The sequence below is a fragment of the Manis javanica genome, chromosome 6, assembly GCF_040802235.1.
Source record: "Manis javanica isolate MJ-LG chromosome 6, MJ_LKY, whole genome shotgun sequence".
NCBI classification, from domain to species: Eukaryota; Metazoa; Chordata; class Mammalia; order Pholidota; family Manidae; genus Manis; species Manis javanica.
The window spans coordinates 42,828,097-42,850,200 of record NC_133161.1 but is presented as its reverse complement, the minus strand read 5'-3'; the positions used below and the strand labels follow the sequence as shown (position 1 = coordinate 42,850,200).

Below are 22,104 nucleotides of genomic sequence, written 5' to 3'. Positions count from 1 at the left end.
CTATCCCTTTTCCTCTTTCTTCCTCTTCTGGTATCCCTATAATACGAATGTTTTTCCTTTTGTATTGGTCACATATTTCTCTTAGTGTTGTTTCATTCCTGGAGATCCTTTTATCTCTCTCTATGTCAGCTTCTATACGTTCCTGTTCTCTGGCTTCTATTCCTTCAATGGCCTCTTGCATCTTATCCATTCTGCTTATAAATCCTTCCAGGGATTGTTTCACTTCTGTGATCTCTTTCCTGACATCTGTGATCTCCTTCCGGACTTCATCCCACTGCTCTTGCATTTTTCTCTGCATCTCATCCCACTGCTCTTGCATTTTTCTCTGCATCTCATCCCATTGCTCTTGCATTTTTCTCTGCATCTCTGTCAGCATGTTCATGATTTTTATTTTGAATTCTCTTTCAGGAAGACTAGTTAGGTCTGTCTCCTTCTCAGGTGTTGTCTCTGTGATCTTTGTCTGCCTGTAGTTTTGCCTTTTCATGGTGATAGAGATAGTTTGCAGAGCTGGTACAAGTGACCGCTGGAAGAGCTTCCCTTCTTGTTGGTTTGTAGCCTTTTCCTGGGAGAATAGCGACCTCTAGTGGCTTGTGCTGGGCAGCTGCGCGCAGACAGGGCTTCTGCTTCCTGCCCAGTTGCTTTGGGGTTTATCTCCGCTGTTGCTGTGGGCTTGGCCTGGCTGGGGCTGTTCCTCCAAAATGGTGGAGCCCCGTTGGAGGGGGAGCAGCCAGGAGACTATTTATCTCCGTAAGGGGCCTCTGTGCTCCCTGCTGCCCAGGGGGTTAGAGTGCCCAGAGATCCCCAGATTCCCTGCTTCTGGTCTAAGTGACCTGTCCTGCCCCTTTAAGATTTCCAAAGAGCACTCTCCAAACCAAAACAACAGCAGCAACAATGAGAGAGGGAACAGAAAGAAAGAGAAAAAAAAAAGGAAAAAAAGGGGAAAAACAAGCGATTTTTTTTTTTTTTTTTTTGTCCTCAGGTGCCGGTCCCAGGCACCCGCTCACTGGTCCTGCTGCCCTGTCTCCCTAGCACCGGGGTCCCTGTCCTTTCAAGGCTTCCAAAAAGCACCCACCCACCGGTCCCGCAGGGAAGGAACGCTCAATATTCTTTGTCCTCAGGCACTGGTCCCACGCACCCGCTCACCAGTCCCGCCGCCCTGCCTCCCTAGCACCGGGGTCCCTGTCCCTTCAAGGCTTCCAAAAAGCACTCGGCAAAAAGAGAGAAAAAAAAGGGGAAAAACGCGCGATTTCTTCCGTCCTCAGGTGCTGGTCTCAGGCACCCACCCACCGGTCCCACAGGGAAAAATGCGGGATATTCTTTGTCCTCAGGTGCCGGTCCCAGGCACCCGCTCACCAGTCCCGCCGCCCTGCCTCCCTAGCACCGGGGTCCCTGTCCCTTTTAGGCTTCCAAAAAGCACTCACAGAAAAGAGAAAAAAAAAAGGGGAAAAACGCGCGATTTCCTCTGTTCTCAAGTGCCGGTCTCAGGCACCCGCCCACCGGTCCCGCAGGGAGAAACGGGGGATATTCTTTGTCCTCAGGCGCCGGTCCCAGCCACCCGCTCACCAGTCCCGCCACCGTGCCTCCCTAGCACTGGGGTCCCCGTCCCTTCAAGGCTTCCAAAAAGCGCTCGCCAAAAATAAAAAAAAAAAAAAGGGGAAAAACGCGCGACCTCCTCCGTCCTCAGGCACCGGTCTCAGGCACCCGCCCCCAGGTCTCGCAGGGAGAAACGCTGGATATTCTTTGTCCTCCGGCGCCGTTCCCAGGCACCTCCTCACCGGTCCCGCCACCCTGCCTCCCCAGCAACGGGGGCCCGTCCCTCTAAGGCTTCCCAAAAGCGCTCGCCAAAAAAAAAAAAAAAAAAACCGCTCCGGTTTCTCTCCACCCGCCGGGAGCTGGGGGGAGGGGCGCTTGGGTCCCGCCGGGCTGGGGCTTGTATCTTACCCCCTTCACAAGGCGCTGGGTTCTTGCACGTGTGGATGTGGTCTGGATGTTGTCCTGTGTCCTGTGGTCTCTATTTTAGGAAGATTTTTCTTTGTTATATTTTCATAGCTCTATGTGTTTTTGGGAGGAGATTTCCACTGCTCTACTCACGCCGCCATCTTGGCTCCGCCCTCCAGGTGATTTTTCTGTTCTGTGCTCATGTGTTGGTTTCTAGGGGCTGCTGGAACAAATTACAGTAAACTTGGTACCCTAAAACAACAGAAATTTAGTCTCTCCCAGTACTAGAGAATGCAAGGCAAAAATCAAAGTGTGACAGAGCTGGTTTCCTTTGGAGGCTCTGAGGGAGAATGTATTCCATACCTCTCTCTTAGCTTCTGGAAACCTGTGGTGTTTCTTGGCTTGTAGTCATCTCATCACTCCAATCTTTCTCTGTCTTTACCTGGCCTTCTCTATGTTTCTCTGTGTCTTTTTATTTCCTATAAGGACATACATAATTAGATTTACAGTCCATCCTCACCCAGGATGATCTCATCCTTCTCTTAGGCAAAGCAAGGCACAAGTCCACGACAGATTTAAGAGGTACAGGAATAGACTTCACCCCTTGATGAGAAGAGCTTTAGAGTCACATTGCAAGAGCCATAGATACACAGGGAAGAAAATTTTGGCATTCTTCACAGTCTATCACACTGATAAAGAGAAGTGGGTAGGATGGAGGAGAGGGTTGAATGGGGGTGGGAATTGGGAGAGAAAATATTTATGGCATAAGTATGGAGCTAAAATGTCAGGCAGTCTCAGGTTATGTCAGGGTAGATTTTCTACATCTCTGTAGTATGTTGGTGTCATTTTATATATATATATATATATATATATATATGTGTGTGTGTGTGTGTGTGTGTGTGTGTGTGTGTGTGTATGTATGTTTGCACTTTATTTGCTAGTCTCTCTGCCAATTTTTCTATTACAGAAAACTTCAAATATGTAAAAAGTTAGTGGATAGTATAATGAACTCCCTTGTTCCCAGTGCCCAGTTTCAACAATTATCATCATTGTAACATCTTGTATTTTCTACACCTCCAAATAACCTGTTTTTATTCCTCTTTTTAGGGTAAAATGTATATACATTGACATACCTTGTCTGTACAGTTTTGACAGATGGATATACCCATGCACCCCCTAACTCTCCAAAATTATAGGACATTGCTATCACCAGAAATTTTCCTTTTGTCCCTTTCCAGTTAATAATTCCCTTCTCTCCTGCTTCCAGGTAACCACTGTTTATATTTTTTATATATTTTTCATAATAGATTTATGTTGCCTATTCTAGAATTTCATACAAGTGGAACTACACAGTATGTACTTTTCATGTCTGTCTTGCTTTGTTCAGCATAATATTTTAATATTTTTGAACATTTATTTTTTTTGTTGCATATAACAGTGGTTATTTTTTATTGATGAGTGGTGTTCTGTTCAATGAATATACCGTACTTTGTTTATCCCTTCTCTATAAGCCTTTTTGTGCATGTTTTTTTTATTTAGGATAGATAGCTAGGAGCAAAATTGCTGACATATGTTTAATCTTATGAGAAACTGCCAAATCTTTTTGCAAAGTAGTTAAACCATTTTACATTCCCACCAGCAATATGTGAGAGTTCTGGTTGCTTCACATCCTCTCCAGCATTTTGTGCTGTCAATCTTTTCAATTTAGACATTCTAGTATATGTGTAGTGGTAGTCAATTGTGATTTTAATTTGCATTTCTCTGATGACTAATAATGTTGAGAATTACTTTTCTTGCCTCATTGGCCACTTTGAGATGTCTCTTCAAGTTGTTGGCCTAGTTAAAAATTGTTTTGGGTCTTTCTGTAATTTGTTCTAATAGTTCTTTATATGCAGAGGTCACGGTCCTTTGTCAGAAATCTGTTTTGTGAGTATTTTTTCCCTGTTTTTGGCTTGCCTATTCATTTTCTTAACAGTGCCTTTGAATGAGAAGTTTTAAAGTGTGAAGTCATTTTTCTGACATGACTTTGGCTTTCCACATCCTGAAAAACTTTGTTTATCCCAAGTCATGAAGATATTGTCTTATGTTTTCTTTAAAAAACATTATAGGTTTGGTTGTTATGTTTAGGTTAATAATCCATCTCAAATTAATTTTTGTGGCTAGTGTGAGGTTTAGTTTTTTTCTGTATGGATATCCAGTTGTTCCAACACCATTTGTTGTTAAGAAGACTTCTTTCCCCATTGAATTACTTTGGCATGTTAGTTGAAAATCAATTGACTGTACAAGTACGGGTTTGTTTCTGGAGTCTGTTCTGTTCCATTGATCTATTTATCCTCATGCCAATACCACACTATCTTGATTACTATAGATTTATAGTGTGTCTTAAAGTCAGTTTATGAAAGCCCTCCATCTCTTATTCTTCTTTTTCCAAGATTGTTTTGCCATTCTAGGTTTTTTGCATTTCCATATAAATGTGGAAATCAGCTTGTTAGTTTCTAAACACACACAAAACAGCTTTCTGGGATTTATGTTTGGATTGTGTTGCATTTCTAGATCATTTTGGTGAGAATAAACATTTTAAACAATATTGAGTCTTCAAGGTATATTTCATAGAGCATATTTCTTACGTTACTCACCAGCTCAGAAGCCTTCACTGATTTCACAATTACATAGCATAATGCTTAAGATCTTTATGTGGCTTTATTACCAACAGTCTCTTTCCTCTTTGTTTATTCATGACATGTTATATCCAGGCTGCTTGTTCTTTCTCATACTTAATCTAAACTTTTCTCCTTTCATGCTTTTATTCTCTCATGTCCTTGATACTGGATGTTCTTCACACCTACTCCCTGAATCCAAAAAGCTCAAATATTACAGATATTTGTGTTATAAGTCATAAGTTACACATTAACAGTAAGAAAATAAACAAAAAGAAATTGTCATTGAGTAGGTCACTTAACATTTATATAGTATTGTAATTGGAGAACCAAAAAATTAAACAAAACCAAAACCACCAAACAACAACAAACTCCCCCTCCAACAAACTCCAGTAACAATCATGATGAAATAGGACCTTACTTTATTTATTTAGTTATCATTGATATACAGTCTTATGAAGGTTTCACATGAAAAACATTGTGGTTAATACATTCACCCACATCATCAAGTCCCCCCCATACCCCATTGAAGTCACTAGGACCTTACTTTTAAATAGAAAGAGGAAGGTAACTCAAAGGAAGGGTTGAGGAGACAAAAGCAAAATGCATACTGATCATGAGAACCATGTAAGAAATACTTTCAATACAGCACACCTTTACAAACTGACGCAGTGAAGAACAGTGGATTAGTGGCACCTTGTATACAGTCAGGTACTGTATTTTCCTGTCACTACTTTAAGGTTAAAAATATCCATGTATTGGGAAAATTGAGTGTGATACAACTTCAAAGTTCTGTTTACATCATTTCCTTGTTAATGAATTGCATATAGGTTAATTCAAGGTCAGAAACAATCATTGAAGGACAAACTGTATTCAGGGTTCAGCTTAAGCCTTTATTTCCACCATTAAAATTTCCCTGATCCCTATGGCTAGAAATGACATTCCTAGTTCTGAAGACTAAAGTGCTTTATACTGTCTTATGGCACTTATGTCTTCTATACCATCTTTTACTCATCAAGGTGCATGTCTTATATTTTTGTGGGATTGCAATTTCTTTGATTTGAGTGCTGATTTTAATTTAAACTGCATATGCTGTATAGTGCTTCAGATGGTATCCTGTGTAAAACAGGTGTTTAAAAATATTTGATGAGTGAGTGAACAAATGAATGAAATACAGTGGAGATATGAGAGGTGAACAGTAAATAAAAAAGGGACTAGAACAAAACTATGCAGTTTGGGTTTTTGTTTTGTGTTTCAGTTTTAGTTTGGTAAAGGCACTAAAGAATCCACAGCTGGTTTAACTATAAGAACAATTACAATTTGAGGTATTTCTAACATGAAAATTGTTTCTCTTTTGTTTAAGATTTATTTGTCTTCACAAGAACTAACCAGAAAGCCACATCCCTGTTAGAGTCTGTAGATATTCTTTGATCTACTTTATTATTCAGATAATTTTAAGAATTGATAACTCTAATCAAAAAAGATTTTAAACTTTTTCTAAATATGCAAAGTTGGAACCTGCTGACAATAGTAACTTCTAAATGGCTATCAAATATGCCTTTACTATTGAATTCCAAGCCTATGTCAACATGAGATATATCCATAATCATTTTGTAAAGGCATATATCATTTCACATGATATTTTATAGCATTCACATCATATATGTAGAATTGGTCTCTTTTCTTTTTTCTCTTTTCTTTTCCATATTTGTTTCTTAAATTCTTTGGCATTGTGCTTAGAAAAATAATGAAAAAATCCCCTCCTGTATTTTATTTAAAATAAAATTCAGCTAAATTGTAAATTCTGTTGTTTAGCATTTATATTTGCTGAATACATAATGTGCTTTAAAAAAATCATATTGTAGTAAGAGTCATCTGCTGCCTTCTGAGTACAGCTATGTGGCAGCAAAAATTTCAGACCTGAAGCTAGAATGCCAGCAGTTTTTTGCAATGCTTGTTATTATCTTTCTGATAGATTAACTATAATCTTTTACTTCCTCTTCTCTGGGTTTCACTTTATTATTTTTTTTTGCTAAGGAGGAGGTGGTATCTTTTCCTTATAAGGTTAGTTGGGGGAATTAAATGAATAATGTGGTTCTACCTCCTAAATGTGTTTTGGTCTGTCCCCTTCTCTCCATTCCCATCATCCTTGTCTGGGCCACCACCTTTCCTCACCTGAATTTCTGTATTAACCCCACCCAAAGTGGTCTCTCCACATTGCTGTCAGAAGTGATCTTTGCAAAGATGAATCTGATCATGTTACTCCTCACTCCTGTACTTAAACACTCTTATACTTTTGTGATTTACTATTGCTTAAGGAAAAATTCAAAAATTTTAGGAGAGTCTAGAAGACCCTGTATGTAATTTCTTGGCACCATCTGAGCCCTAGTCACCCTCTGAGCTTTCTTTGTTCCAGCCAGTCTGGGCTTTATTTCACTGAATGTTTAATGTATCTCCTCGACTTAGAAATACGTAAGACTACAAGAGGGGCAGGTTCGAGTTAGAGGGGAGGAGCCTAAATTAGGAGCTCAGTTGTAGCCACTTTCAGCTTTAGACATCTGTTGGACTTCTAAATATAGATATCAAGTAGGCTGCTGGATGTACATGACTGGACTTTCTGAGGGAGGTCTGTCTGGAGATGTAAGTGTGGGAGCTGGCACAAAAAAGGTATTTAAAGTCATAAGACTGAATGAGTTCACTAAGGCCAGAGTCCTCTGCCTTCTGACTGTCCATTTTTTTTTCATCTCTGAGGATCTGCTTGTAGGTCAGGATTCAGCTTCTGTATCCTCTGCCCTGTGAAGCCTTGTTCTGCTTTCTTAATGTACTGTGCTATAGCATCTGCAATGTATGTTGGAATTGCTATTTTTTAAACAAAATTTAGTTTTTTACAATTGGCCAGCATTTTTATGGGACAAGCGCCATGCTTTCTTTTGCCTTTGTAGCTTCTGTTGTGTAGCAGATGCTCAATAAACATGTCTTAAATGAATGATGATCAAGTGACTCAAAATATGTTCAAGTGACCAAGTTGATCCTGTTGGGAATGGGGAATGGCTATCCACACTAAGTCTGTCTTCTGTGCTTGAAGACAAGTGCCTTTAAGTCATGTGCTCCTTACTGAGGCAGAGTAAAAATTGAGGCATTAAATAGTATTTAATTTTTAAGATTTTTTTTGATATCTGTTTATATTAATAAGAACCAGACTTTGACAATTTGATGACTTTAAATATTTCTATTTTGCATTAAACATGGCTGGCCAAGAGACTACTAGATTAAGTGCATGTTCTTTTATTTTTAAAATAATTATTCATTTGTTTTATTATATTAGCAAATGAAAGAAACTGTCTATTTTCTATCACTTGTGAGCTGTATTTAAAATATTTCCATTTTGCACATTTTATAGATTGGCCTTTTCAGAAAAAGACTAGAAATGTTTTAATTCCACAGATTAACCTCTGAATTGCTGATTCAAATTCAGTATCTGGGGATGGAAAATGGAATATTTTTTTTTTCTTCTTAAAAAAACAAATTTTCTTTTTAATCTTGGTTTGTAACCATAAGACATGATTAAAAAGTTCATAATTTTGCTAACCAGAGATAGTCACCATTCTATTAGCATTTAAGTTATTTATTTCCTAATCTGTTTAATATACTTGTATTTTATAAAATTAGGATAAAATATATATGCAGTTTTTATTTTGCTTTACATTTAATATTTACTTTTTTGCTATTTTTTTCTGATAGCAGATATTTGTAAGACATGATTTTTAAGGGCTTTTAAACATTTTGTTATAGATGTACCATGATTAAAAAAATTTCCCCTTTTTCTTATCATTTGGGTTGTTTCCAATTTTTTTAATTAACTGGGAGTAGATTACTGTGTAAAAGGCAATGAGTATATTTAGGCTTATGAAATATATTTCTAAAATGTTTTCTAAAAGAATTTTTAACATATTTACATTCATACTGAAAGTGTATGAGAGTTTTTATCTCAGGTATCTTATCTAAAAGAGGACTAATTATTAAGTGTAAGTTTAGCTAGTTTGATATATTAAATAATCAGTTATAGCTTTTAAAAGGCTTTATAATATACATTTCTTTGGTTTTGAAGAAAATTCTCATGTATTTATTGACTTATTTTTATGTATGAATTATATATTTCCTTTGACCTTTGTCTTTTGGGATATAATCTTATTTTCATTGTTTTGTAGGAGTTCTTTACATATTAGATAAAACATATAAAACTGTTTTTATAGGCCAGAAAACAGTTGAATATTCACAACTTCATATGGTTCAACTTAAATTATGTATTTTATGTTGGCTGCCAATGTTTTCCCAGTTTGTCTTTTGTTGTTTTTACCATGTTTTTTAAGTCATATAACAAGTTTAAAATTTTTTTGTGGTTTAATTTAGAGAGCTTTTCCTTTGTAGTTTCCTCTACTGCTTTTTTGCAGCAAAAGTTCTTTCTATCCCAAGGGCAGATAAATATTTTTGTGGTTTCATATTTTAAAATTTAGCTTTTAGAATCCATCTGGAATTTTGTTTGAATGTATTCTTAAGACAGGGATCTGTTTACTAAGTGATGAAACAATTACTTTCAGATTCCTGGGAAAACTATTGTTGAATTTCATGCCCCATTGCTAAAATCACAAAATTATTATGTGTCCTAGGAATATAACATTTTTGACCTTGATTCTTCATTAAATACATTATTCTGGTGCCTTGGGTTAGCTGATGTGCCTCAAGCACTAGTAATAATCTAAAGACCATAATTTTGGCATTGTTAACTCTAAAGATGTGAGTAATAGGGTACGAAATACTTAATTTACCTGATGGCTTTTTCTAGCATAAAATTCTATCATTCACAGGGCCTTATAGATTTTACATGGACAATATTGTTAAATAGAATATTCCTTAAGTAGAGAGATATAAAAAAATCTTGATAGTATTTTTCTTTTCCTCTTTATACTTAAGTTGGGCTTAACTTTAGGAATGACATATATTGTCCTTTGCATTAAGATAGCAAGCGATGACATTTCTTATTTATTAAGTAGTGCTATAGGTTTGAGTCAAAGTGCTTGTCCCATCATAGATATTTTAGAAATTCCACTGATTTATTGTAGTTTTTAGGGCTTATCTTAGTGTTCCTATGGGATAAAATATGCAATGCTAACTAAATTCATCTATAGCCAAAATTTCTGTTATTTGATCTAAATTATATGTAATGGTTCTGATACTTGTGATAAGAAAAAGTGAATTGCTTAAGTTTTGTAGTGTACTCTGAAGACAGTTGGGTGACATTTGGTAAGTTTTTTTCAGTGAGGGAAGCCCCTGGCTCATCCCTTTTCCATTTGGACACCTCAAGCACCAGTAAAGAATTTCTTTTGGAGAGTCTGAAGAAATACAAATATATTCTACTATTCAAACTCTTCCTGTCTGAACACAGAAATTTAATAGGTTCAGATAAAATTTTAGATAAACCCCTTTTGTCTACATTCTTGCTATTTGCTGTCTAAGATAGCAGAACAAAACTGATTTAATAATAAGCTATTCAACTCAGAGATCAAATAAATTTGGATAGTGAGGGATACTTGTACTGGTTCATGCTAGGTCCATATTATGGACCACTCAAAGGGTAAAGATGAAATAGAAATACCCTTCCGGATTTAAAGAACTGAATATCTCCACATTCTCTGAGAAACCAGCCAAAGATTCGTCCTTTGATGCCCTGGAGTTTGCTGAGACTCACTGGGTCCAGTTCCCAATGGGGAACAAACGGTGAGGTTTGCCCTCTCGAGATGGGCTTGTCATAGCTGCAAGTAAGGATCTTCATGGCCACTAGGTGGCTTCAGTTGCCTCCAAAGAAATGGTCAAGCTCACAGGTACTGTAGGGTTCCTTTCATACTTTATTTTAGTAGAATAATTTCATTCTGGGAGTATTTATTTTCTGAGATGGATTGATAGAACCAAATCATAAAACTTAAAGACTTGAGAATCATCTAGTCTCACCTCATTTTAGAGATAAAGAACATTTAGGAAGACCTCTCTAAGTTGACTCAGCTATATAGGGGCAGAGTCAGAGTTAGGACCCAAGTCTCCTGACTCATAATCTAGTTCTTTAGCTATGGAATCAGTAATATCCGTCTACTCTTTATTTCTCTGAAGTCACACGACAGGTTATGTGGCACTGGCTGTGTCTAAGCCCTGGTAAAAGTGCGTATAGGAATGTTGTGTTGCAGGCAGGTGATAAAGAGGATACTGGTAGCCACCTTATGGGAGGGGTTGAACAATGGTAATATCTGCTCTCAACCTACTTGAGCTTTTGGATTAATGAACTGACCCAAAGTTGGGAAGTGTTAAAAATTCCTACTCATTCTGAATAAGGCCTTGTCTCTTATATAAATTATCTCCTTTTCTTCAGATGATAGCAACATTTTTTTTCAAGTTCTTTTCTTTTTCAAATTTTCTATTAATTATTATTTAACCTTTAGAACTGGGTTGGAAACACTTTTTAAAAATAAAAGGCCATTAGAAAACATAACAAACAAATCGTACAAGCCAATTCATTACGTATCAGCTTAAAATGACTTATGAGAATGTTAAATTTTTTTTCTTCTGGGCAAGCTAGGAAAGAAGCAAAGAGTGTTCATCTCAACTTTTTATAACATTCAGAAAAACTTAACTTTTTTTTTTTAAAAAAAGGTATATCAATATGATCTATTGTTTACATATTATGGCTAGTTTCTAGAGTAAAACAAAGATAAGGGAGCCAAAGAGAGAAGGAAGAGTAAAAGGATGGGGAGGAAAAGAGAAAATCAGGATAAGAAGAGTAAAAGAGACAGAGCTACAGAAAAAATGGTATCCCTGTCTCGGAGAGTGAAGGGCAAGAGCAACCTGAACCAGAGAGCTCCTTGAGTCGGTGTGTGAGTGAAGGGAGCCATGTTTGGGTGTACCTGGGGAAGGAGGGCAAATGGGATCCCAAAAGTAGAGAGAAGGAAAAGGAAAAGAGAAAGGGACATACTTCTCTTGTAGGCCTCCCAGGGCCTCTCCACCAACCTTCATTATTCCCCCGGATTGTCCTGTTTTTGGTCCTGTGCCTCAACCTTGTTGTGCAGCCTGCCAGCAACCCAGCTCTGGAGCCACTGTAGCTCCCCAAGTGTTGTTCATGTGCTTATTATGAGTCTGCCAAGTGGGAGCTGGAGGGAGGTGTGAATGATGCACAGTAATGGAAGAGCTCTTAGGGCAGGGTTTGCCATTAGTTAGGTCCCCCAAAGTGGCAGCTATTAAATTGTTACTTTCTCTCTTGTAATAAATCATAACATTGGGAGTACTTCTATAAATATAAATCATGTTTGAATCATTTAAATTGAATCTTGGATGTAAAACTTTAGAAATAGATATATTATATAGTCATTTTCTTAATGGTATATTGAAGCTGAATTGAATAAAAATGTATTTGGTGAAGTCTAAACCCACCAAAAAATTTAATTATGTCTCATTTCTCTTCTCTGTTGTAGTGATTTAAAAGGAGTGATAGTCACTCTGAGTGACGATGGTCACTTGCAGTGTTCATACCTGGGGACAGACCCTTCTCTGTTCCATGCTCCAAAAGTTGAATCTAGAGAACTAAACTATGACGAGCTTGATACAGAACTCAAAGAACTTCAGAAAATCATCAAAGATGTTAATAAATCACAAGGTAGCTGGTTTGTAGTTTTTTATTAATTGATTTTAGTATTCATTGTAAAATTCACTTTATTTTGTATATGGATAATGTTTTGTTTATGGATAGAGTTAATTTTCTCCCCAGATTTTATTAGTCATATTTGTGTTGTTTTTAAGCACACAAAGTCTTTGTGCTTAATTTGTATTTCATAGCTTCTGCAAAATATGTCCTATTATGTGTTTCAGGGACAGTGCTATCTGTTTTGTTTTTTTTTTTCTTGAAATTCTAACAAAGGAACAAGTACTTATTTGGATAGTGTTTTCAGGCCTTGAGGAGAGCATTAAAATGTAGAGTGGTCGTTTATTAACTTCTAACATCTAAAAAATTTTTCACTTCTTCTCTTCAAAGAAATGAAAGCAGTATATGAGTTACCACTCTTTTACAAAAAAAGTCGTCATTTGCAGTTTAGCGATATAATTTATGTTTATAGTTAATTAGCCATCCAAATGGAATATAGCCTGTGGTATGCTGATGTCTAATGACTCAGATGCTGATGATATTTTCAGTTCCTGAGTTTGAATAACTCAATATTATCTTACTTTGGGATTCACAAGGGTATAATTTTATTGTAAATTAAAAGGAGAAACAAAACACCAATCCTGCAGTTTGAGTTGGACATGTAAAAAGCATTACTTTAAGTTCCCTTCTCAGGGTCAGGTAAAAGTATTTTTTTAATAAGAAAAAATATGAACTATTTTCACATAAAAGACTGTTAAAACAAGGAGGAATGATAAAAGAAACAGAGCATCAAAAGCCAACCAAAACAACAGAGCCAGTCATAATCCTGGTCCAATCACTTTATTAGATTTATGTGTTTTTGAGTCCATATTATCAAGACATTCAGAAGAATTTAGATAATATATTTAAAAAATAAGAATATTAAAATAAAATTATGCTTTGGCTTCACACGTTCTTTTAGAAAGTTTTGAAAGTAAACCAGTGAAACGTAGGTCTTTTAAGTACCTTCACTGACTTAAAAACCTATTCATTGTCAGCACCCTGTCAAATAGAGAATGTTTAAAATTGGATGTGTCCTATTGCAATATACAGCTTTTTTCTATTTTTTGATATTAATGTTTTTAGGATTAATGGAATTATAAGTCTCATTTTCTTTAAAAATTTAATTGGGGAAGAGTGGCATATATATGAAGCATGCCATTTCGAGTTTGCTAAATAAATTCAATGTGTCTATTCATTCCAAATTTTGTGTCTTAGATTTGCCCTTTCCATAAACAATGTGTGAATGATATTTTGGTTAATACTTAATTGTGTAAAACAATCCTCAGAAAAACCCCTTACAGCTGAGAGTTATTTTTTAGTGTTATCGCCATGTTCTTGGGTGTGAAGGGTTAGACTCTTCTGCTTGTCATGGATCCTTTTGTGTTTCTTGCAATAACTGCTAATTGAACTAGGAATGTGCTCACAGATTTGAGTGCAAAGTTCATTATTTACATAACCTCAAGTTTTAGTTAATATTTGAAGTTCCCTGTCCCTTCTGTGCCACATCATTTAGTTTTTTAAAATTTTATTTATTTATTTTGGTATCACCACCATCCAAAAGACAAACAACAACAAATGTTGGCAAGGTTGTGGAGAAAGGGGAACCTTCCTACACTGCTGGTGGGAATGTAAATTAGTTCAACCATTGTGGAGAGCAGTATGGAGGTTCCTCAAAAAACTCAAATAGACATACCATTTGACCCAGGAATTCCACTCCTAGGAATTTACCCTAAGAATGCAGGAGCCCAGTTTGAAAAACACATCATTTAGTTTTATTCCTGAAGTAGAAACAGAGAAAAACTTCTGAAAAAGGGAGACTTTAAAAATATTTTTTATATATGGGAAAAAATTTAGAATGCTGTACCCTTGTAAAACTGTGGTATATTTGTTTATTAAAATACCTGTAATTATATAAAGGTATCAAATCATTTCATTTCAGAAGATTATGAGAAGTTAAAACTCTGAACTTTGTGATGACCTCATTATTCATTTAAATACTACTTATTTCAGTATAGTGACTTTAACTTGCAAAAAATGTTCACAGTCTTTGGGCTATGTTCAGTACTTAAAGATTTTTTTTTTTATTTCTTCAAAGTGAGAGTTGTAGCAAATTTAAAGCCAATTTAAGGAGTACATTTTGTTGTACACATGGTGTATATTATCTATTATAATAAAAATGTTTTTGAAGCTTATGTGTGTAAGTTATAGGGAGGAATGTATGTTGTAATCATGAAATTATAGCAATAATTTGTGTATGGCTCATGGATTTTGAAGCTTTTCAAATCCTCATTACTGTGAATTCTGCCAACATTTCTGTTACCAGTAGTCAGCAACATCTGTTGGTAGGCACTTTCAAAGATGGAGTTTCCTTCTGATTTAGGCAGTTAATCATGTTCTCTGCCTAGGCTGGGTATGAAGGGAATGTGTGTGATACTGAGGTAGACTCCCACACAGTTGTGTCTTTAGGAAGGGAAAGAACATAAGACAGGCGCATATAAATGAAAGTCTGTATCCTATAAATGAAAGTCTGTATCCTGTTTGAAATGTCTAAGATAACAAAGTTGCTTCTACCATTGAGCACTAGAAACATTTGTACTTAGTGACTTTGTTGGAAGATGTGTTGGTTAGGGCTAGGTCTGGCTGCATTTAACAGAAATTCAAAATAAGGTGGCTTGAACAAGGCAGAGATTTATTTCTTTCCCATGAAAAACAAGTCCAGTCTATGGGCAGACCATGGTTGGTTAGGCAGTTGCACTGTCATCACACTCCAGTTCCTTCCCTCTCAGGGTCATCTTTTGGTGTAGGATGGCTTCTGGCACTTCTGTCCTCACATCTGTAGCTGAGTCAGTCCACTTAAGAATCTTGGAAGCTGCACCATGAGTGTCTTCTTAAATCTCACAGGCCAATCCAAACTGCAAAAGAGTCTGGGAAATTTAATGTTTTAGCTGAGTAGTTTGTTGCTTAGAATAAAATTGGACTTCTTTTAGTAAAGAAAACTGATGAATATTTATTGGGTGGGCAATGAGCAGTCTGTTTTTTATTTTTATTTTTTAAGTTTTTTATTAAGGTATTATTGATATACACCTTTATGAAAGTTTCACATGTAAAAACAATGTGATTACACATTTACCCATGTTATCAAGTCCCCACTCATACCCCATTGCAGTCACTGTCCATCAGTGTAGTAAGATGCCACAGATTCACTATTTGCCTTCTTTGTGCTACACTGTTTTCCCCGTGACCCCTCACACCATGTGTACTAAACATAATACCCCTCAATCCCCATCTCCCTCCCCGCCACCTGCCCTCCCACACCCCTCCCCTTTGGTAACCACTAGTCCTTTCTTGGAGTCTGAGTCTGCTGCTGTTTTGTTCCTTTCAGTTTTGCTTTGTTGTTATACTCCACAAATGAGGGAAATCATTTGGCACTTGTCTTTCTCCACCTGGCTTATTTCACTGAGTGTAATATCCTCCAGCTCCATCCATGTTGTTGCAAATGGTAGGATTTGTTTCTTTCTTATGGCTGAATAGTATTCCATTGTGTATATGTACCACATCTTCTTTATCCATTCATGTACTGATGGACACTTAGGTTGCTTCCATATCTTGGCTATTGTAAAAAGTGCTGCGATAAGCATAGGGGTGCATATGTCTTTTTGAATCTGAGAACTTGTATTCTTTGGGTAAATTCCAAGGAAGGGACAAATGGTATTTCTATTTTTAGTTTTTTGAGGAACCTCCATGTTGCTGTCCACAGTGGTTGAACTAGCTTACATTCCCACTAGTGTAGGAGGGTTCCCCTTTCTCTGCATTCTCACTAGCATTTGTTGTTTTTAGTCCTTTTGATGCTGACCATCCTTACTAATGAGCAGTCTTTTTACTCTCACTAAGTAAGTTATGAACATTTCTGTTCCAAATATTGCAGTATTGGTGGGAATGCTTGATGGCAACTGTAGGCAGTTTTGTGAAACAGCTGATTCATGCTGGCATCTTCCAAGTGCTTTCCATATTTCCAGTCAGCCACCCTCAGTGTGCGGGGAGTGTTTCGTCTCAAGGTTGTAGGCTGACTTTAGCAATTCCAGGCATTATGTGCAAATATGATTTCCAGGGAAGAAGAGAGAGATTTCTCTGGACTCTCCCCTTAATTAGGGAGGAATAGTTTTTCTAGAAACATGTGCCAGGACCACCCATTCCTAACTTCCCTTACCTCACATCTGCCAGGATTAAGTCCCATGCTCATGCCTAAAACAACAAATGGTCAGGGTAATGAAATGACCATGATCGAATTTGACCAATCCAGTAGCTTTGAGATGAAGGTGAATCCCTTAGCAGAATTAGGGCTCTGCCAGAAAGATGGAGGAGGGAAAAATGGATGTTGGGTGGGCAGTCAGTAGTCATATGTGTATGTGTATATATATATATATATAATATATAATATATATATATATATGAATATTATTTGTTTCTTGTTTATTTAGGTTCATATCACATTTTGTACTATAAACATTTTTTAAGTTGTGAAATTTGAAGTTGTGAAAAGAATATAAATGTGGTAAAAATAATTCAAACAATACTATAAAAGGGTAAAATTCAGATATTAGTTATACTAGATTATTTAAAGGTAAACTTTCTCATGAATGTGTATTCTATGAAAATTTTCATGTCTATGTAATTGTTTTTACACAAATAAGTGCATATTAGACATACTGTTCTACATCTTGCCGTTTTTAATTAATAGGCATATCTTGGACTTCTTTTCATATCACTGTGTAAAGATGGATAGCACTCTTATTTACAGCTTTGGGCTTTGTACCATTGCATAGTATGGATGTACCATAATTTAGTTAGGCATTTTCCTATTAGTAGAAATATAGAAATTTAGATTCTCTTCATTTCTGTTTTTGTTTTCAATAACTACCAGCAGCAGAGACCCTCCTTGGGCATGTTTGTGAGTATTGGATAAATGCTTGGAGTAGAACTGTTAGGTCACAGAATATGTACATTTTACATTTTGATGGTTATAGTCAACTTACTTTCAAAAGGCTTGTACTAATGTGGGCTTCTGCCATAAGAAGAGGGCATTGAAATTCCCAACACTGATCAGTGGGTCACATTTTAGCTAATATCTTTAGATAAAGAGAGTTCTTTAAAATATTGTAGAGGGAGAAGAATTAGTATGAAGCTTCTAATTCTGTAATACATTAGTTTTTCCAACTTGTGAGTATGTTATGGGGTTGTTTTTTGATACAGAGTATAGATAAACCTTAAAGAACTATATGTAGTAGTGTTTACTTTGTGATTAAATCTTTTTTTCTCTTTAAATTATAGGTATTTGGCCCATGACTGAGAGGGAGGATGACTTGAAAGTTTCTGCCATGGTTTCAGCTAACTTTGACTCACTGTCTGTAGGTTTATTTGAGTCTTCAAAAGGGTTTATGATAATGGTGGATGAAATGGAATAAAAATAAATTGGTCTAAATTCTGGGCCTACAAATAGAAACTTTAGGGAGGATCACAACTTTTAGTCTTTGTTATTTTCTGGAAAAAAACATTTCTAGCTTCTTAAGATAGTAAGAAGTTCTTTAGGCAGGATTTCTGTCTAAAAAAAGGGGAGGGAAGGGGACAGTAGAATGGGTGCCCGCCATTATTTTGAGTCTTTTTTTTTTTAAACTTTTTCAGTACAAGACTATTGAGATAATCCTAACCCAGATGAATAACACTGACCCCACAAGATTTTTGTTGAAGGTTCAATGAGATAATGTTTATGAAAGGCCTAGTACAGGTTATGATAATTTATAGTCTTTAGTACATTATAGTGGTAGTGTTGGGGAGTAGCGTAAGAGTATACGGTTGTTCCAGGAATTATTCCCCCGTCATTTCTATCTATGTGACCCTGAACAAGGTATTTAGTTTTCTTAGTCTCAATTTTCTCATCTGTAAAATGGGAATCATACAGAATCTACTTTGTTGACTTGTTATGATAGTTAACCATCACCATCATCATCAAATAAAATTACATTTTAGTTCTTCCAACATTATCATCACTACCACCACCACCTACATTCCAATGCTTGTCTTATTTACTGCCATATCCTTAGTGCCTGTCATATAATGGGTGCTCAGTATATATTTGCTTTATGAATGGACGAATAAAGCTGAGAAATAAGAAGGATGAAAGAAAAGATGAAGGAAGGGTGAAAGGGTGAAAGAGACTGTCTTTGGTTGGGTTGCCCCATCTCCTTGTTTAGTCGTCTGTTAGCCCTTGTTTGGTGATTGATCATGTCCCACTGCCTGCTGTTTGGGCAAAATCTATTCAGTTTATTTATTTCTGTGCTAAAAGTTGATCAGTTTAGGCAAGTGATCAAAATGATTGGTTTTACTGTATTTGGAGTTCATGTCAAATAATTTTGTCCAGAAAATGACTTTGATATTTAGAAGTCAGAATATAATATAATAAGTAGTTGTCATAAGCTTTCAAAGATTAATCTTAGTTTAAACAGCCCAGCCAAGTTGTGATAAAAAAAATCATGTTAACATTGTTATAGTATAGTAAGTTGGGTATACTTAAAAAAACAGGTCTGTAAGTGAAAGAAACATTCACCCAGCTGAGCCACATAGTAGAGGCACTGTTTTAAACATTGGCTGTTCAGCACACACCATTTCTCACTCTACCTGAAGGGAGTAGTCTGAGTGGAACATTTTTGCTTAGTTAGCTGACAAATGTACACACATTTTCTTGCCTTGGAAATGATTCTTTTTTTCCTTTGGGCAACCTATATAATTTTTTCTAGCTTCTCTTAAACATAGGCTATTTGGAATGAGGAATTCCCTTTCTGTTCTTTAGCAACTTTTGACCTCTGTAAGAAAAAGGCCTTATGTAATAGCATGATATTATAATGTATGTGTCCCTGTTGGTAACCTGGAGTGCTGTTTCCTCTTTAACTAGGTGTCCCTTTCCAGCTTCATTTTCCCTTACTATTTTTTTCCTTCTTAAGAGATTCTTGAGAGTATCATATTCATCCCATTGGAAAACATTAGCCCAGAGATTTATGTGGCTATGGTGTCATGGTATCTTTATATAGCCATTTCTCTCTGGCTATAATTTTATATTGCCAAATGACTGCCATCCTTGAAGTATGTAGGTGTTTAGACATGGATTGAAAAGAGCAGGAAACAGAAGATGTTGGTTTCTCTTCTTGATCTGCAGACAAATAAATGTAAAACATTTCCTGGATTGTAGGTTTTACTAGAGCAAAAAACCTGACTTAGTATTTTATTTCAAATCATTATTATGAAAACACACATCTAAAAAATTAATATAATTTGTATTAGAAAGGTATTTCTTATAGAAGAGAAAAGCACTGTTATACTATATTCTTGATTGATAAATTGGATCAGAGTTCATATGTGGTTTCCTAAGGAGTCATAAATAGAGTATGAATCTCTCAACTCTTAATTATGCTAATGTCCATTACATCATAGTGATCCTTTGCTTAGAAGTGGCTTAGATTTTCTTAGTAAAAAAATTTCATATAGGTTAGCTTAAAACACAATGGATCTATTCATTGGTTAGATAGGGATTTTATAATTTTAATTGTTCCCCAGGAATTTATGTGGGTACTATTAGAAAATATGTTACCCCTGGTCTTAGTCATAGAGTGAGCATTTTTTCTTCTCAATCTGTCATTCTAAAAAATAAGTTATATATTATAAGGAAATGTTTGCTCTACTATATACTGAATTCTTCAAGAGGTAGGACCAGGTAACCCAGGCTGGTGCCCAAAGAGGAGACTAGTTTATGATATGAACTCCAAAAAAAATACACCCCTCTTTTATTTTCCAATTGTAAGGTCACCCAATCTTTATATCACTAGTTTATTACTATCGGAATAAAACATACCTTTGGCAAGTTGAAAATACAAGGACCTAAAAGAATAGCATAATTTTTAATTTAGAAATACAAGGAAGCCTTCTTTTATGTATTATAAAGAATGAGTTATTAGAATTAATTGGTTTCAACATTGAAGTAAATTTGTCCATAGAGTAGTTTGATAATAAAGTATGTGACCTTTTCTTTCCTTTTTTTGGGGATAGGTCTTTGAATATTAGCTCATGACTTTCCAGATGAAGGCATCCCGAAAGCCACATTGACTCTTTTAGTCTGTCATTAGAGTGGTAAATCCATAGTTAGTCAGTTTTCTATTTTGGTGGTAGGAAGTATATATTGCACTCATTGTGTTCACTCGGTGGTTTGTAATATTGAAATCATTCTTTCCTTCTTTCTTTTCTCAATTCTGTGTGTTCATAGCAAGCTACCGATGCTGAGGTGGGAACTGACCTTGTCCCTTCAGTCACAGTGAAGGTATTGTACCATGTTCTAGACTGTAATGTGCAAACAGTGTTACACATTTCATCATGTATGTTATACTGTTGTCACCCTAAACATAACTATAGAAATGTAAAACAAAAACTTGAAATTTGTATGTTTTCTTTTGCCATGTGTGATGAATAGACAGCCTTTATTATTTCCTATAAATATAAAACTGATAATTGCATTTATAGTAGTATGTATGTAATATAAACAATTGTTATGACTCATGCCTACTATTTTTTAAATGTGTTATATGATCCAGGGCTTTTTTCTGGAAACAAAATTAACATTTTAAATATACTAAAGGAATTGTGTTATCACCATTCGTAATAGAGGAACCAGTTGATTGCAGCATCATATATATATATATATACACACACACATATACATATATATACATACGAATCATATGAATACTAATAATATCTTTCATCTACATATGATTGATTATGTGTATGCTTAAAAAGAATTCCCAGTGACCTATCTGCTGTAACATTAGCTTTAAATGGATTATTTATAGCAAGAGAATATTAAATGAAGACACTACAAAGTAGAGTAGTGACAAACTGATAGTCCTAAAAAATAGAATATGAAGGATGTGGTTTTGGTTAGGATTTTTAGTCCTGTTATTATAGAATTTTAGAACTAGAACTCATATGTAGAAGCCTCTTAAGGCATTTAGATTAAAGTGTGGTAATCAGACAGCACATTATTAAGCTGAAAATATTTATCACTGCCCAGACTTTGGAGCCAGGGAAGTTGTGGATCTTGGCGATTCATTTAGTCAAAACTTGGACAGGGCTTTATATTTTTTTAGATTATGGGTTGCTGTCCTTGGAGGAGCTTGACAGGGCACCAGACTTTACCAATTGTGTTCGCTTACACTGGGCCCAGCGGGTGGCCCAAGTGTTGGGATCTTTGGTAGAAGTTAAAGAGAGCCCAATCTTATAACAGTTTCCTAAGCTAATTTTTTTGGATTCTTGCCATTGGAAACAAGGGTGGTCTTTCCCAGTCTCCCTCCCCACTATCCAATCAAAGGTATATCTCATTAATACTTCTGAGTCTGGAAAATCGTTAGTGGCAAGAAATCAAACACTTAAAAAAAAATCAAACCCGTAGAGTTCCAAGAATGATCTATAGACTTTTGTATAGGGAAACCTCTTTGATATCTATCTATTGATATTGTTCAGACATATATGCTTAATAATTCAGGAGCACACATAAATTGCAAATAGAATCTTGTATCTAAACCAGATAACATTACTCATGTTAATGCCCCCCACCCCAACAACTAGTTATTCCTGTAAGTAAACACCTTTCTGTCCCATGCAGTTGTTAGGCTCCCATGTGTAATAGCCACCTTAAAATGATGGCATGCTACTACTGGAAAATTCTCCTTATATTTGAGAATGATT

General features: G+C 35.9%; 1 protein-coding gene across 6 annotated transcripts in view; it reads left to right on the top strand.

The window, feature by feature from the left end:
- Positions 1-22,104, top strand: part of BBS9 (Bardet-Biedl syndrome 9) — a 479,017-nt gene that overhangs the window by 203,400 nt on the left and 253,513 nt on the right. For all 6 annotated transcript variants that reach the window (XM_073238618.1, XM_073238620.1, XM_036990555.2 and 3 more), the window contains 3 exons: positions 12,110-12,291; positions 17,647-17,723; positions 20,627-20,680. In XM_073238618.1, the coding sequence (XP_073094719.1) occupies positions 12,110-12,291; positions 17,647-17,723; positions 20,627-20,680 (313 nt within the window). The remainder of the gene's footprint in view (positions 1-12,109; positions 12,292-17,646; positions 17,724-20,626; positions 20,681-22,104) is intronic.